The sequence below is a fragment of the Rattus norvegicus genome, chromosome 1 (assembly GCF_036323735.1).
Source record: "Rattus norvegicus strain BN/NHsdMcwi chromosome 1, GRCr8, whole genome shotgun sequence".
Lineage (NCBI taxonomy): Eukaryota > Metazoa > Chordata > Mammalia > Rodentia > Muridae > Rattus > Rattus norvegicus.
The window spans coordinates 230,653,164-230,671,669 of NC_086019.1; the positions used below are offsets into that span (position 1 = coordinate 230,653,164).

General features: G+C 43.5%; 2 protein-coding genes and 1 pseudogene across 8 annotated transcripts in view; 2 read left to right on the forward strand and 1 right to left on the reverse strand.

The window, feature by feature from the left end:
* Cfap95 (cilia and flagella associated protein 95) overlaps positions 1-16,316 on the reverse strand; it is a 111,151-nt gene extending 94,835 nt beyond the window's left edge. For 2 of the 7 annotated variants that reach the window (XM_063271682.1, XM_063271664.1), the window contains exon 1: positions 7,306-16,068. In XM_063271682.1, coding sequence (XP_063127752.1) covers positions 7,306-7,676 — 371 coding nt within the window. In that variant the 5' untranslated portion in view covers positions 7,677-16,068. The other 5 variants (XM_039087954.2, XM_063271670.1, NM_001109164.1 and 2 more) reach the window with 5 other exon arrangements.
* Positions 1-18,506, forward strand: part of LOC120100003 (40S ribosomal protein S12-like) — a 673,396-nt gene that overhangs the window by 649,666 nt on the left and 5,224 nt on the right. The gene's annotated exons all lie outside the window — the stretch shown is intronic.
* On the forward strand, positions 6,566-6,667 carry LOC120100460 (small nucleolar RNA SNORA17; annotated as a pseudogene).

Consider the following 18,506-nt stretch of genomic DNA (forward strand, 5'->3'; position numbering starts at 1 on the left):
ATTATAACAGTCAAGGCCCTCAGATGTTTGTTCTCCCGGTTTAGAACTCACCACCCACCACAGCTAGAAGGAGGAGAGAAGATAGTGCTTAACAGATCTGAAACCTGTGACCTAGGATTAGAATTTGGGTTCCTTCATTGGTCAAGTGGGTAAGCTTGTGTTGCACACAGGCTGAAAACTAAAACTACTCTCAGCTTACTTTTCAGAGAGCTTTAATTCAAGTACATATTTCTGACAATTAGGAAGCTATATTTCCCTATTTTTGAAACTACATTATATTCTCTAGGTACTGGATAACAGGGGATAGAACTAGAATTAACTAATATTTTGAAAGCTCTGGATATAAACAGTTTATCAAACTACTTGAGTCAAAGATCAATATAAGCTTAAATTGCCAAACTCCTTGGAAATGCAGGCAGTAAAAACAGCACTTGTTAGCTAAATACAGCAGTGCACATCTATAATCCTAGCACTTGGGAAGCAGAGATAGGAGGGTCAGAACATCCTTGTCTACATAGTGAGTTCAAGGTCAGTTTGAGCTAAAGGAGAGCCTATTAAACAAACAAAACAAAACCACTCACAAGAATGCATATGATCTACCTAAGGCAGTGAGTGTCCAGGAATACTAACCACTGAATAAGAACAGTGGGAAATTTTGAAATAAAACATCAAGTTAGAAAAACAACAGAACCAAGAAATAAATTGATAATAAAACACAAATGTTGCTATCTAGGGAAAGTCAGGGAAAAGCAGGGAGGTTGGAACCCGCACAATACGATATCCATACTGTAGAATATTATCAGGCAGAAAAAAGAAACAAACCTTGGAAACATTATACATCACCAATACAAATCCAGTTTTGTTGCAAAAATAAGTAAATAAATAAATCGTTTTTGCAGTTCCATTTCTATGAAGTGAAAGGCAATCGTATAAGTATAGAAAATAACTTAGTGCTTGCTGGGACTTGAGGCCAAGGGCTTTGGAATGTCTGAAAGGCAAGGCTGAGGGGGAAGAGATTAGACAGGAAGAGTATTGATTACTTTTCTGATGTTGCGACTTAAGCACCAAGACGAAGACAACATATAGGAAGAAGCGCTTTTTGTTTGTTTTGATTTTTGTGGCTTATGGTTGCAGAAGGATCTGAGAGAGGAAGTTTGTCATGGGGGTAGATGTGCAACTCTGACTTTTGTATTTTAAAGGATAGGACTTACAATTTAATATATCAGTTTAGGGAGTGGGATATAGCTCAGACAGTAAAGTACTTGCCTGATATGCACAAGAATCTGGGTTCAGTCCTCATCACTGCACAAAACTGTGGGATGTGCATCTATAATTCCACAACTCAGGACATGGAGGCAAGAAGACTTGGAATATAAGATCATTCTCAGCTACGTAAGGAGTTCAAGGACAGTCCATATACATGTAGGATAGGAGTACATGTGCATGTGTTTGTGTGTGTGTGTGTGTGTGTGTGTGTGTGTGTGCCTGCGCACGCGTGTGCACATGTGCATATAATATATTCTTTAAAATAAAAGTCTTAAAGACAACATTTCCATAGTTCTGTGCCTATGCATTTAGACAAACAGTCTAAGCAAATGATTACTAAGGAAGAGACAAGGACAGTTTTCAGGAAGCAAAATTTATCCTTCAGGACATGATCAGCCCCACATAGTTTAATAGGTGAGACACTGGGGCTGGGGATTTAGCTCAGTGGTAGAGCGCTTACCTAGGAAGCGCAAGGCCCTGGGTTCGGTCCCCAGCTCCGAAAAAAAGAACCAAAAAAAAAAAAAAGAAAAAAGAAAAAAAATAGGTGAGACACTTCAAATCTGTGTCTGATACAGACACAATATGCCATGTCATGTGCACCTTCTTTGTGGAGAAGCACTGGTAAGAACTGTCACAGTGAGGAGGGGGCCCCTATAGGTAGTTTCTATTGCTATGATGAAACCATAACCAAAAATAATTTGGGAAGTAAAGAGTTTATGTGGTTTACACTTCCACATCATAGTAGTCCATCACTGAAGGAAGTCAGGACAGGAACTCAAGCAGGACAGGAACCTAGAAGCAGGAGCTGATGCAGAGGCCATGGAGGGGTGTGGTTACTGGCTTGCTCCTCCTGGTTTGTTCAGCCTGCTTTCTTATTAAACCACCAGTTCACAGATGGCACCACCCACAATGAGCTGGACCCTCCCCCATCATCACTAAGAAAACGACCTATAGCTGGATCTTATGGAGCCATTCCAAACTGAGGTTCTCTCCTTTCAGATGATTCTAGCTGTGTTGAGTTGACATAAAACTAACCAGCACAATAAGCCAGCAAATGAAGCTGAGGTCACCACTCTGAGTTTAAGATAAGTACATACTAACCAAAGGTAGCCGATGGCACCTGTGCATGAATATTGGGCGTAGGTCTGCAGGATTGAAAGAAAACACATACACGGGTCACCTGTTTTCAGAGAGTGCCACCAAGGCGTTACTGAGATCTCCTTATATACCCAAGGCAAAAGTCATGGAAAAACAACAAGGCAGGTGAAAATCCCCAACCAGGAAAACAGGAAAAGTCTGTGTGGTGGAAAGCCCCAATCAGGGGGCATAATCAACGTCTTAACAACAAGCTGGAAGGCTCGGTGGGGAGGAAGGGTGTCATGGAAAGTCCTGGCCCCAAATCAAGGGCCAAGAGCAGCTGCCAAGGGTGTAAACAACTTCTTGCTACAGCAGGCTACCCAAGGTAGGGCCCAACAGGTAGCTCCCCACAACTCTTCTACTTCTGAAAGGATTGTTAAACATAGAAAAAAACCAACTACCTGAAGCCATCCATGTAGACTAATGAAGCCATCCATGTAGACTAATGATTTTAAATGCTTGACCCCATCCTTCCTCTAGCTCCAGAGTTCTGCCATGTGACACTCACTATACATAGTTTTGTTCCTTTCTGTGTATCGAACCCAGGCCTTTGTGCATGCTAGGCAGGCGCTCTACCAATTACACCCTCCAGACAATTTTTTCCTTTTTTCTTTTAATATGTGTGTGTGTGTGTGTGTGTGTGTGTGTGTGTGTGTGTGTGTGCTCAAGACACACTTGAGTATCCAGCTGTGTGGGTACACATGTGCACATGGGCCAGAAGAACAATGGGTGTCTTTTTTGTTTTCCACCTTTTCCTTTGAGGCAGGATCTCTCCCTAAAGCCAGGACTCCTGTTTTTTTCTCAGCTAGATCTCCATCTTCTGAGCCATCCTCCTAGCTTCCCCAAATTTCAACAACTTTCTCAAGGTCTTGTAAGGCCATAACATCTTACCCTCTAGGAGAAAGCCTGCAGTGGGCCCATTGGCTGTTTTATGTCATGCATCCATACAAGGAAACCAGGGGCCATGGAGTTTTACAAGTGAAAGATTCTTACACCACAAGGAGAGGGGAACTGCTGGGTCGTGGTTGGATGAATTACTGGATTGATTAACAATGCTACTCTTCTTACTCTGCGAATGGCCATATGAAAACTTGTGAACCTCAGTATGTTAGATCTACATGCACATTAGCTGTGGTATCTCTACCCATCAGGCTGTAGGTTCAGAGATATGAGGCATTGCATAGATGGATACATATTAAGATGCCATAGCCATCCCTAGGACCAAGAGTCCTAAGTCTTGGGGTTGGGGATTTGGCTCAGTGGCAGAGCGCTTGCCTAGGAAGCGCAAGGCCCTGGGTTCGGTCCCCAGCTCCGAAAAAAAGAACCAAAAAAAAAAAAAAAAAGAGTCCTAAGTCTTACAAAACACATGATACCATTCATAACTTGCGCCCACAGCCAAATGTTGAAGAACAAGTATTACCGGCCTAGATTGAGAACTAACATACCACACATTCATTCTTCTATGGATGGTAGGGAAAGATGATCTCTTCTGAGAAACTTCATCTCATCTAGCAGGGATCAGATACAAGCTTCTAGATGCTCTCAATGTGACAGCAAAGTAGGCATATGGAGAGAGAGATAGTGAGTCTAGCATATGAAAAGGCCAACAGGCATAGATAGAAACCCTTCCAACCCTTCCCCACCTGGGCTACATAACAAAGCATGAAGTAGAAAAGCCCCCAGTACACAGATAGAGGGCAGATGACATAGAAATGACCCATACAGCACAAGAGCTCATATGGCCCTGGGCTCTTGAGCATCTGTCTTCCCGGCTTCCTCCCTCAAGAGAACCATTTCCCTTTCTTAATGAACCATTCCTATCAGACTGTCTGTGTGTCTGTTCCAGTTCATTGTTCCGAGTCACAGAACTAGATCAGTGACTGGGCTTTGGACTCTGATCCCCGTCTGATAACCAGGACACACTCCTTATGTTAGCCTGTACCGCAGGTCCTCAGCATTGCAGCTGTTTCCTTAGCCCACCCACAGCTGCCTCATAGTAACAATAATTGGCATCCTAAGGGCAGGCACCTTGAGCCTGGTCCCTAAACCAGCAGAGTGCCTGTGACACGCATAGCAATAAATATATTTTGGCTTTTGACCTTTTTTTTCCATGCTACAATGAAAACCCAGAGCTTTGCACATGTTAGGAAAGCATTCTACCACCAAGCTATAGTCCCAACCCCCGTGTAATACAATAAGTGACAGCCACATAAAAGCTCTTCCTCTAAGAAGGACGACGTGTTTGTGAAAGGGGTTTGATTTTTGAAGTTCACTTTAACACTCCTAACTCCTGGAAGGGCGATTCGAAGTTTTCCTAAATATTTAAAAGTTGCTTTTGGCCTTGGACTTCCTTTTTTGTTTGTGGTGGAGGAGAGAGGCTGTTCTATTTGGGGTAAGGGGTGGTATGTTTGCTTATTTGCTTGCTGCAAATAAGGTCTTGTTATGTAGCCCAGGGTGGCCCACGCCTTTCAGGATTCCGGACTCGGAATGCCAGGATCCCTGGCTTGTACCACTACACCTAGTTTGGGTTGAGAACATCGTGACAAGTTATTCACTTTTACATTTTAATTTCAAAGTGATCTTCCCAATACTTTCTGTGTAAGAAGACTAAATTATTTGCACTAAGATTTACTTAGGGAGAAACAGTGATATATTAATTCTTCCATTTTACTGAAGACTTAATAATCTGATTAGAGAGCTAATATTTTACCAAAGAAGCATATGGCTTTCCTGCCTGTCAATTATCTTTGTCAATGCATCAGCGATTAAATCAAAAGAGAAAGTATAAAGTGTGACTAATAACAATTAAAACATAATTGTATTTCAAAATGAGATGAAAGAAACAGAGCAAAGGAAAATTAATGTCTATCAAAAACAATATCACAATATTCAACTTTAATCATACTTTTTCAAAGCACCAGAAAAATGTTTTCTACCTAAGCTATGTACAAGATTTCTTTTTTTTCTGCTCATTACATCTAAGGTAATTTTTTTGTTTTGTTTTAATCAATACTTCTGAAGTACAGTTTAGCAGGAGAGGAGAATTTTAAAGTAAAAGAAACTCTAAATGTGGAAAAATTCTCAGAATACGAATGTGTTTTGTTCTAAGCATTTGCTATAAAACTAAATGCATGGACTATGGAATCCTTCTCCAGAACGGTAGCTGTCTGTGGGATCTCAAGTCCATCATGTCTTCTTTCTCCTGTGTACACGTCTCTATGGCAACTGGAGAGGCACCAAGTTTCAATTTGATTTTAGTTTAAAAAAAAATGATCAGGTGTGTGGAAATGGGAGAGGACAAGATTCACAGGGATAAAGATGGAGGAGAGACTGAGGGAATGGTCAAACAATGACTGTCCCAATTTGAGACCCATCCCTTTTGAGAGAGCCATGTACTCTGCTATGATTGTAAACAGGAACTGTCTTCTGAGAGGATTCTTCCTGTAGCTGGAGGAAACAGATGCAGAGACCCACAGCCAAACATCAGGAGGAGCTCAGGGAGTCTTGTGAAAGAATGGGAGGTGGAATTGAGCAAGAGGTCAACGGCACCACAAGAAGACCTACAGAGTCAACTAACCTGGGCCCATAAGGGTTCACAGAGACAGAAACACCAACCAAAGAGCCGGTAGGACCAACCCCCCCCCATTTGTAACAAATGTGAAGCCTGGTCTTTATGTGAGTCCCATAAAAACTGGAGCAGGGGCTGTCTCCAACTCTGTTGCCTGCCATTTGGATCCCCTGCCCCAAACAGTACTGCCTGGTTGGATCTCAGTGTGAAAGGAGGTGCTTAGGATTACCGTAACTGGATGTTCCATGGTGGGGTGGTAACCAAGGGAGGCTTCTTCTTCTCTAATGGGTAGGACTATTAGGGGGAGAAATTTGTAAGAATGAGACTGGAAAGAGAGGAGGGAAGGGGGCTGTGATCAAGATGTAAAGTGAATAAATAAATTAATTAACAAAAAACAGACAAACAAGATAATCCCATACAGACATTTGGTCCAGGGACACAAAACTGACTTAGGACCTTTAAATTTGGAGCTGAAAATACCTTAAAGCCAGACTTTCCTTTTGAGATAGAGATGTAACTTATCAATTTCTACTGCAGCGGAGGTGTCCCCCAATATTCCACGAGAAGACAAATGACAGTCACCAAGAGAAATGACCTATCCTTAGAGGCATCACAGGTGTGGCTGCTGTGTCACATGTATCAGTAGGTGGCAGGGAAGGGGGCAGACCATGACCCAAGATGACCCTGCCCAGCACCATAATGCACTCTGGAGACCACTCCTGAGGTGACCCCAGACACTCAGAGAAACCTGGGCACACAAAGAAGAACAAGCAAGTAAGTGATGGAGAGACGGAAGAGAAAGGGAAGCAGAAGGATGTGTGCACAAAGAAGAGAGGGAGAACTACAGTCTCGAGGGTAGTGAGGAACAGCCTGATGTGAGTAGTTGGTGATGCCATCTGGGACCATGGCGGGGTCTGGCCTGCACTACTACAGGGGACCACATCTGGGTCATTGCCCTGTAGTAGCAGGGGTCTGTTACCACCAATAGCCAGGCCTGGGAAATGTTGATGTCTGAGGGCAGTGCAGAACTGGCCCAACCTGTCACCTGGCCATTGTGGGAGAGTTAGCCCTAGGAGCAAGAGAGCAGGATTGCTGACCCATCCCCTAGCTGGAGTACTCAGGAGAGCAGCTTCCCCTCCTCCCTAACCCAAAACATTTAATGAATTTCCAGTGAACTGGGCAGATAAGAATGTGGGGGAGCTGGTCCTCCCACTCAGCTCCCATGCAATGGTGTGGACTAGGGAGAGATACCATCCTCCTGCCTCTCCCCTCACTAACTATGGCTGGCAGGAGACCTAGCCCTGGGATCATAAGAGCGAGAGAGCTGTTCCTACCTGTCACCAGCATCATCAGAGGCAGAACTCAGGAGAGCGGGCCCTGCACCTCCCCTGGGCAGCACAGTAGAGTGGGCTGGATGTGGGGGTGGAAGGTGAGCTCCTCCAAGGGCCTGAGCACAGGAGAGCAGGTCCTGCCCCTTGTCTGCTGGGCAGTAGCATGAATGAGGGAGAGATGCCCTCCCCCTCTCTCCTCCCTCACCAAGTATGGCAGATGGCAGAGCTGGCACCAGGGTCGTGAGAGTGGGAGAAGTGGCCCTGTCCCTCATGCGCTGCATCATTTGGACAGTGTGCGTCACACTTTGCCTTGGCAGCAGGTAGTGCGCCAGCCCTGGTTGCAGAAGTTGCATGTGAGCCAGCCCAGAGGGCATGAGTGGGAAATCATGTGGGCTGACCAGCTCAAATCTCAGACCCGGTCCAGGGCTTTGATTTGGCCCACCCCGTCGTCTACCCCATGGATAAACTGCTAGAACGCGTGAAGGGGATTGTCCTACAGATCCAAAACTCCAGGGTCTCTATGCCACAGGGTGACAACAGGACGTCTGAGAGGAGTTCCAGTGAGGATCCAGTACTGATAGAGTAGCAGAAGCCAGAGGCCTCGTACCAGACCGATGAGTCACTGCAGTGAACACTTGTAAACAACAAAGTGTGGACAAAAGGACAGACTGTGGGACACACTGTGACAATGAACTGCAGCTTCCACAGCAAGATGTTTTTTCTCTGTCGAGGGAAGGTCCCCAGGGTGGAGGATGGACGTGAGGGGAGGGGAAAATGAGTGGAATTGGGGTGCACGATGTAAAATTCACAAAGGACCAATACGTTTTGTTTTGTTTTTAAAAAAGTAGAGAAATGAGTTAGGAACTGGTGCCTCTTGTCCCCACTGTCCCTAAGATCCAGTAGCCAACCATACTGATGTCATTACGTTCACCTTGCCTAAGCTAGTGCACACTATCTGCCATTTCTAACCAAAAGGGATCTGACCGAGCACGGGAAGTGGTGCCCAGGAGGAGGGACTTGCAGAGGTATCTTTCTAACAGTAGCTCTAGTGCTGAAGAGAGAGAGAGAGAGAGAGAGAGAGAGAGAGAGAGAGAGAGAGAGAGAGGAAGGAAGGAAGAAAGGAAAGGAAGGAAGGAAAGAAGGAAGGAAGGAGAGAGAGAGAGAGAGAGAGAGAGAGAGAGAGAGAGAAAGGTGCCTTTGATCTCAGCACACGGAAGGAAGGAAGGAAGGAAGAAAGAAAGAAAGAAAGAAAGAAAGAAAGAAAGAAAGAAAGAAAGAAAGAAAGAAAGGAAGGGAGAAAGAAAGGTGCCTTTGATCTCAGCACACGGAAGTCAGAGGCAAACAGACCTCTGTGTTCAAGTCTAGCCTGGTCTGCAAAGTGAATTTCAAGACAGCTAGAGCTCCGTAGTGAGACTATGTCTCAAAAGTCAGCCTGGACTTTGGTGTGTGTGTGTGTGTGTGTGTGTGTGTGTGTGTGTGTGTGTGTGTGTGTCCATAGCCTAAAGCTCCTAGTATCAAACAGTCACTAAGCGCCACATTCTTTTCACGCCTTCCTCTACCCGAATATCTCCATCTCCCTTCCTAAGGCTTGCGCCCCTTTAATACAGTTCATGTTGTGGTGATTCCTCCAATCATAAAATTATTCCATTGCTACTTGCTAACTGTAATTTTGCTACTGTTGTGAATTATAATGTAAATATCTGACGTGTAGGATATCTGCTATGTGACCCCAGTGGAAGGGTCATTTGACCCCAAAGGGGTTGAGATCCACAGGTTGGGAACCATGGATCTAGGCACTCATCAGACTCTGAAAGATTATATCAGTACAATGAGGAGGAAGAGGCCCTGGTGGGTGTCGCAGTCAGCTCAGCTAGGATGTCACAAGGATAGGAAATTGACTGGAGGTAGAGGTCTCCCCACATAGCAATCATCTTTAGAATTTCAAGTGTATGCACATGGTACAAGGCTTTGTCATTGGTTTTTTGCTCTTATATTAGAATCAATGACAGAAACAACTCAAGGAAGAGGGATTGTATGTTCTGCTCACAGTTCCACAGGCTCCAGTCTGTGGTTTCTTTACCCACATGCTCAGGCAAGACACTATGACAGAAGAGCCCATGTGTAAAGGGGCTTCTTCACCTAATTGTCAACAAGAAACAGAGGGAGACAGTTGGGGACAGAGACAAGATATCCCCCAAGGGCCAGCCACCGGGACCCACTTCCTCCAGCTAAGCCTTACCTGGAATGACAGAAACCTCCCCCAAATAGCACCAGCTGCTGGGAAGTGAGTGCTTAAACTTCGGTGCTTAAGGCTGGGCAGAAAATTTCACATTGAAACCATAGCGATCTTTCCCACAAAACTGTTGTTTTCACAAATGCCAGGGAAACAAAGCAGACTTTCATGCAGGTGGTACCTTCAAAGTTCCATAGCCGTTAGCTTTTCAAGAAAGGATTTGATTGGAATTCCATCAAAGAGAGGATGGGAGACAGGAGTCAGGATGAGGAAGGCAGAGCCTCCTGGATTTTATTTTAAAAAGAAAAAAAAAAAAAAGAAAGGAAGAAAAGCGTTTCACTCCCCAAACTGCTTCATTCAAAAAGCAATCGGAGGCAGCATGAGTCTGTTGAGGAATGAGAGTGTAGACTCGATTTAAAATAGCTGTGGTGTGGGAGCTCCTGTGGCGGCAGAGACAAGAATGGAAGGGGGCCGAGCAGAATGAATGTGCATCATGGTTCTTACGCAGCAAAAGCTAGCAATTAAAAAGATATTTTTAAAGCTTCATAATAAGCCATTTAGAGTGAGTTGGATTCTGAAAGAGATTAAGCATCAGGCCTACATTCTGATCACTTAGAGAATGGGTGCTTCTCAGGGAAAGCTCTAGAGAAAAGGCTTTGACTCTGTTCTTACTATAAAAACAATACACATCCTAGACGTAGCAAGGTGGAAAAAAAGAGAGGCCAAACTATCTGGAATACATATTTTGTTGCCATAGGCACCAAATATCTTTAGTCTCATGGATACTTTAAATAAAAGGCTCTAAAGCATGAGTGTTTCATTTGCTTAATTAGTAGGCATGTGTTGTACAAAGTAATGGATTTTGATCGTGGTATTTTCATCCCTGTATGTCATGTGATTTGGTCACATTGTATCCCCATCTCTTTCTCTGGACATTCCTTCCCTTCCCACAGATCTCCTCCCTGTTTCTAATTCTTTATTATTAAGGGTGTTCCACAAAGGTGAGATTGGGCAAAATTAATTTTTTGAGTCCGGCTTACTTCACATGGCACTGTAACATCTCCAGCACCACCCAAACATTACACCGTTAAAACTTTCTTATAAAGACCTTGTATTGCCAGGCACTGGTCTTCAAACATTGCTGGGTTTCCATTAAAATAACCTCTACTCTGATGGGTTGGAGGCCTCTACATCTGCCTTGCAACAAATTGGATTATTTTCCAAAAAGTACGACAAGCAACAAGGCATTGCTGATTGATTTCTGAAAAAAAAAAATTTAGTCCTGAGTGAGATACTTAAAAGCCACCATTGTTGAGAAATAAAAACTAATTTCTTTAAGCTGGAAGTTCTCAGGTAGAGTGATCTTACATTTTGCCTTTCAAAGAAGAGCATGACAGAATTGGATAAGAGGCTGTGTTGTAGGTAGGCCAACAGGAGGGCGCTATCCTGGGCAAATGTTATAGCTTGAATGTGAAATGTCTCCCAGGGACTTGTGGTTTTTGAGTAGGTGGTCCCCAGCTGCTGAAGCTGTAGGAAGTTGTGGGAACTTTAGGTGAGACAAGGCTGGAGGAAGTACATCATTGTGTGCCTGGTGGGCATGGGCTTCATCAAATGTATACAAACTGTGCCTCAAGCTCAAATCCGCAGTCGCCAGGGCAAACATTCTGAACCATTATGACCAAAATAGATCCTTCTTTCCTTAATTTCCATCTGTCACATTTGGTGACCATGATAAGAAAAGCTGACACAATGGGGCACATTCAGCGCACTCAGGTGGAATGAGCTATCAGAGAGCTACAGAGAACCACATTGAGGGACAGTGTATCCCACCAGTGACTGTGGAACGATAAGTCTAAATCAGAGGCTGGAAAGGATGAGCCATCAGGTATAGGAAAAGCCAGGTTGGAAATAAATCTGCAAGCACGTGTTCAAAAAAGAACAAATTCACCACCAACAGCAGGCCAAGTAGTGAGACAAGAATAAGAATCTGAGGGGCTGGGGATTTAGCTCAGTGGTAGAGCGCTTACCTAGGAAGCGCAAGGCCCTGGGTTCGGTCCCCAGCTCCGGAAAAAAAAAGAACCAAAAAAAAAAAAGAATAAGAATCTGGACAAGGAGGTCTACACAATTCTGGAAGGCAAACTCACCTGCACTATTGACCATCAAATAACCCTGGTCTCATGATAGACACACGTGGATCTGGAGAAAAGAGAATGTGGAGGAAGAAGGACCTAGACACAGTGGGACTGTTCCAAAGTTGCCTATTTTAATCTAAAACAAGCCATTTAAAGTTAGAAAGGTAGAGAAAAACTTCAACTGGCATGTTCAAATTCTTCTGAAGTAGCCAACGGTTAAAACGTTATGGGGATCAGTTGTAGAAAATAAATCTTATTATATGCATTTGGATCATATGCAAATTTTTACTTTCTTTTTTGAAACATGTTCATCTCTATATGTAGCCCAGAGAGACCATGAACTCATAGCCATCTTCCCACCTCAGAATGCCAGGTGCCGGGACTGCAGGCGTGCACCACCCTACCCACCAGTATGCAAATGCTGGGTTTTACTACCCACTAGATAGTGAATACATTTCCATGTCCTCAATCTACTTTACACTGTAATAAATGCACATGCGACATTATAATTTGAAGAATTATAAGAAATAAAAATAGCTCTTTAGAGTAGAAGTACTTGTCCCTGCCTTAACTCAAAATCCCCTTGGGATCCACCAGTCACTGATGGCACGTCATGTACAGTAAAGATTTGCACAAGTGCAGACGTTTTTAAATTCCCCTCCAATGCGTTACTTACTATCCTACGGGCCCAAAGATCTGACAAAAGGCAACTTACAGGAGGGAGGATTTATTTTGGCATCTACCATCAAAAGACACAGTCCATCATGGCAGGGGAGGCATGGCCGCAAGCACTGGGACACCTAGTCATGGCGCAACAATCAAAAGACAGAGAAGGGGGTGTCGGCATGTCACTCAGTTCATTTGTATTCAGCGCCTGGCCTGTGGGATGGTGTTGCTAAGAGGAGTCAGGGCATGTCTTCCCCACTTAAACCTCTCTGGAAAAGCCCTCACAGGCAAGCCTCGTCTGAGGCATTCTTCATAGCTCATTCTAGATTAAATCATAATTAGATGATTAATCGCACGTTGTGTTCTTCTAAATTCACTTACACAGAAAGCAACCAGCATGTTTTAATCTTACCCTGTTGAACTAGATTAGCTATGAAAGTCAACACTAGTTTTATTAAGGACTTGTGTTATAGTATAGCTCTTAGGATCTTAGGAAAAGATCTGACTCAAGAGTCTTAAGTAATAACAGTAAGCAGGACATATTTACTGAAAATTTGGCTGTTATTCTTTATTCCAGGAAGAACAATATTCTGGAGACTTTTTTAAATTGGAATTTTTAGAAGTATGCGTGAAAAGCTACAGCAACGAGATATTGCTTGTGTTAGTTACTCTTCTGTTGTTGTGAAGGCAAACCAAGCAATGACCAAGGCAACTTAGAAAAGCAAGCATTTAATTGGGGGCTTGCTCACACTTTCAGAAGGTGAGTCTATGACCGTCATGGCAGGAAACATGGCGGCAGGCAGGCAGGCAGGCCTGGCACTGAAACAGTAGCTAAGAGCTTCCATCCTGTCCATAAGCACGCAGCAAAGAGAGTGGACTGGGCCTTGTGTGGGCTTTTGAAACCTTAAGACCCACCCCCAGTGACACCCCTTTTTCAACAAAGCCATACTTCCTAGTCCTTTCCAAACAGTTGTGGGAACTAAACACGCAAATATATAAGCCTATAGGGTTCATCCATATTCAAACCGCCACAGCTCCAGCACTCTGTGTCTTTTGGGTTTCCGCCTGTCTCATCCCTACCTGCTCCTTCTGTAACAGATCCCCAGACCTTAGTACAGCTGAAGCCATGATAGAAGTTCAAGTCACGTCTTGGTAGCACGTAGGAGGCAACACAGGCCAAAATGAGAACTAAGACCTAATCCATCCAAGCCCACAGTTCTGAGAAAGTTTCCAAACGCACTAACCCTGCTTTTTTAGGTTTCTATAGTTTCGCTTCTGACTAACTGTTCTTACCAACTGAGATGTGTTAACCTAAGATGTGGATTTTGTACTTAAAAGCTCACCATACAAAAGGATTCAGACTGCACTTTGGGTTCTGCACACCCACAATAGTACTGGCTGGCTTATAAAGACTGCCTATTGGCTTAAACCCATAATCCGATTAGTCTTCTCCAGTGAACACTTGTTCATTTATGTGATAAGCATTTACTCCTCTCTCACTGTGTTCTTATCACGTACCCCAGGGCCTGGTCTTCTCACTCTGTGATAGTGACAAAAAAAAAAAAAAAAAGCCACCTTTAATACTTCCTGTCTTGAATTCAAACTATATGCTTCATGTATAGAAATCAGACAACTGAGTCTTTTCCAAATGTGTAGTAAAGGGTTAATAAGATTCCTCTTGAGTTGCTAGGTTAAAGTTGAAGGCATGAAAAAAAGAGGAAGTCCTCATGAATTTCAGTGACACGCAAGCTGGAGCATGTGGTTAGGAAGGGCTTTGCCTCTGTCTCTTTATCCTAGGATGTAATGGACGTACAGTGGGGGTAGGGTGGGGAGACTGCTGGCCAGTAGACCTTTACATAACTGCAGTTGGGCCCTCAGAGATATGAGGGCTCTAAACACTTAGGCCAGCATCCACAAAAATCATTATTAAACACCTTAAGAGTGACACATCAAATTATCCAGACCCCCTCTGTTTTCTATTTGAGGACACAAACTTAGGCCTGTGCCTTGGAATGGCTCTCCATCTCCAGAGGAAGGCCTTAAATACACATGCACTCCCTGCTTGGGTAACACAGCCATGCAGAGATCTGAGAGTCTCGCAGAAATATCACTTTTCCCCTTTACCTCTAGTGTACTATCCGTGTCCAAATTAGCTTTCGTAAAAATCTTTAAAACAATGAAGTTCTCTGCCCCCACAGTGATTACATTTAACTCCCACTTTCCCTTTCTTTTTTCCTTTTTTTTACCCCCTTCTTCTTATGAGATAGGAGGATGGCACGGGGAAAGTGTAACACTCAAGGTCTTTAGTCTATGGCTGAGACAAGAAAGAAAAACAATTAAAATTACAAATTCGTAAAATCAATCTGAGTCCCTAACTAGATATTGCCATGGAGACGAGAACAGCATCTGTCTCCATGGAGACCTGGATGGATTTTCTTTCTTTAAATTATTATAATTTGTTACCAGGTGCCAGTTTGGCCAAGGAACAAATGAAAATGAATGAATGAACAAATGAATGAATGAATGAGCAAACTCTTCTCATATGAGAGAATTTATTAAAGTAAGTATAATTTGTTCTGTTTCTAATTATTCCAACGAGTGGATGGATATCCTAGGAAACGATTTTCTCTCACTCAACTCAGAATTTCTCATGGCAATGGCTTATGATCTAGTTCTGTGAATGCTAGGAAAGGAATGGGCAGAGATGAATTCTGGGAAAGGTGTTTCTAACTGGAAGCAGCAGGCTGTGACTAGGGTGGTAGGCTCTATCTCATTAATATCCTAGCTGCGGACAGGACATGGGTCTCAGGCGATGTCATAGATTAGAAATGGACCAGAGACATTCCTTAACCTCCTTCCTTTGTCATGTCTACCTTACAAAGCTGGTTTGGATAGGTGAGTGAGGTCAAACAGACTTCTATTCCATGCCAGACAGAGAGAAGCAGAGAAAATCCACATTTACACAAAAACGAAGAGTAAATCCGAAATTCTCCTAGATACATGCTGCATTTGTACCTGCAAATATATAAGGCCCCTGGCAAAACACTGAGTTGAAGCAGACATCAAAATGTTAAGCGTAGACCTTAACAATTGTATTTTAAAATCACTAATAAATATAATTCAAGAAACCTTTAATTGTGTCACAAAATAAGGCAATCAACCTTAAGGCCTCCTGGTTCTTGCCCTGTGTGAGTTCCTGTCCCAACTTCCTAAAAATGATAGATATATGGAATGTAAGCCAAATAAACCCTTTTCATCCCAACTTACTTTGATCATGATTTTTTTCTCATCACAGCAATAGAAACTCTGACTAGAACAAACTGCTTATAAAGACATCAATGATTTTTTTTCTATTTTTGTGTCCCTAATATGTATCGAAGTGCATGGCATATAAATACTTCTTGGGTTGAACTTGTGATAAAAGGGAAAGCCCTATACACGTTTCGGGAATGGCTAAAGTGGCTTACAGTCCTCTCTATCCTTTCTTACCAGACACCAAACTGTTCGTATTTCTGCTCACTTTGATATGGCCGCGGCCCTGTGATAGATCTGTTTCCCCCTCTCTCTTCTCTCTTGTTCTTTTTATCTCTTTGCCCTCCATTTCTTTGATTTTCTTATCTTTCTGGTTCTTTCTTTCCCACTATTGTTTATTCTGTTATTCTGATACTCTTTCCCTGTCTCCTACAGGGTCTTTCTCCTCTCCTTCCCTAGGACCCAAGAACTGCGAGAGTATTTGGCTCACCATGAATACACCAACACTGGCCCCGAGTATTTCTTGTCCTGAGAGCGGAGAGTTAGGGAGCCTTTGCGCTCCAGCAAATCCGTGGGTCCAATTTCATACCACCGCTCTTTACGCTTAAAACACTCGTGACATGAGCTATTGAAGGTCCCCATGCCTGCGCTGCAGTTGAGAACAGACAAGACTGGACTTCCCTCAGCGCTAGTCCAGCTCTTAGTAACAAGAACCAAGATTCTGCGTCTCTTGTCTCCTAAGAAACCTAGGAGGGGTCAAGAGAGGGGGCGGGGTCAGTGGAAGGTGGCAGTTTCTCCGCCTTACTATCCGGATCACCTGCCTTTTGAGTACTGATTAAACTACATTTCCCAGAATACAGTGAGAGAGACAGGGTTCGCAGATTTTTGAAAGGGGACTGCATGCTATAGGATTTGTAGCTGCCTAAGTTACCTAAGCAAGGGAAAATAAAAGTAGGTGGTGCAGAGAATCTGTTAATGAGAAATAGCCCAGTTCCAAGCCTGTAGACTGGGACTGAACCTGTTGTTTTGAGCGCCCATCTTTTGTTACCACCACATCTCCACTCACAGCTACGTTTGACTAAAAGAGAGCAGAAGAAAACCGCAGTCCTTCAATATGACCTCTCTGCATGGTTCTATGGCTAATCAAACAGTAGAGCTATTCAGCACATGAGCTGAACAGCTGAAGCCGTCAAAGGTTCCGTTCCAGTCCCAGATGTTTCTCTTGACCTTCCTCTGACAAACAGGCCAGGGTAGGAACTGTACAGGGTGGGGGAGGGTTGAGGAGATGGGGGGGTGGTCTTAGTCCCTTCGGATTATGGAGGCCAAACTACCTCTCAGCTGTTTCAGACCAGTAATCAACTCCCAGAGAACTACCAAGGCCTCTTCATTATAACATCTTTTTGTAACGTTAATTTTTTTGTCGTTATTGTGGTGCGTGTACCCAGTACATGGTCTCCCCAATGTCAAATGCACGATTGAATATGATACTGACTACCCTTTATTCGGACTTCCACTGATACCAGAAGGTTCTGAAAGATCGCCTGTCTGGGGAGGCATACAGACATCCCTAGTACTCGTACTCAGGAGGCTAAGGTGGGAAGACTGAGATACATACATAGGCTTCATCTAATGACTATTTTAAAGAAGACTTAAAGTTCATATCAACCAATTAGAATAGAACTTATTTGGTTCCTTATTCAAATATAAAATCTGGAAAAATTTAAAGTGAGTCCTTTTTTTGCACCACACAAAAATTCATACTGAAGAAAACGTAAAAAACAAATTCGCATTACAAACTGATTCACTTATCAAAGATTATTGTATTGATGTTCTAAATTAAGGAGTACTTCTGGATCTTATTTCACAAATTTGATTACACACAGCTCCTGGGTGCTTTCCTGTGGCCTTTGGTCATGGTGTGGGGACCTGGGGACAGGCCAAGATGGCAATCCAGTCTACCTGAAATCAAATACATCGTCTCCACTTAGCAGCTAAGAGTCAGCAGAGGGCCGACGGCTGCTACTTCAGTCTTTCTGATAAAAGGAGAAACAGAAGTGAACTGTAAAAAGGTTAATGAAAGCCACGTATTCACGTCTATCCAATCAAAGCAGAGAATAGTGCTGGGGCAGAAGAAAAATCAAAACCATAACCACATTCCCTCTATGTGTTTGTCAGTGTTCTACTGCTGTGATCAAAGCAACTCTTCCAGAAGAAAGCATTTAACTGGAGGCTTGCTTACAGTACCAGAGGTTGGACCATTGATAATGGTAGGGGTCACGGTGGCCTGTGGGCAGACATGGTGTTGGAGGAGGAACTGAGAGTTCTACATCCTGACCCCCAAGCAGAGAGAGAAAGAGTGAATTTGGGGCTCTCACGGGTTTTTAAGACCTCAAAGCCTATCTTCTGTGATCCACCTCCTCCAAGAAGGCCACAACTACTCCAAAGCTTTATCTCCCATCCTTCTCAAATAGTACCACTCCCTGCTAAATAAGCATTCAGATACATGAGCCCATGGGGGCCTTCTTATGAAAACCACCATGTTATACTCCCCGGCCCCTGTAGGTTTGACTTGTGCGACTTTAAAAGTCCCCATAATATATAATAGTCTCAACACTGTTTAAAGTTCAAAGCGTCCTCTGAAAGTCAACCTCTTTAACTCCAACCCTCTGTAAAGTCAACATAAAAAGGTAGTTCACTTCCAACATGCAATGCCACACAATGTATTACCATTCTAAAAGGGGAGGAAAGGAGCATGGTGGGAAACACTGGACCAAAAGCAAGACTGAAAACCAGCTGGGCAAACTGCAAATACTGCACGTCCATGTCTGATGTCAAAGAGCTCTTCGGATCTCCAATCCCTTTTAGCTTGGTTGGCTGCAACACGCTTCTACTTCTTGAGCTGGTTCCACACTGGATTTGTA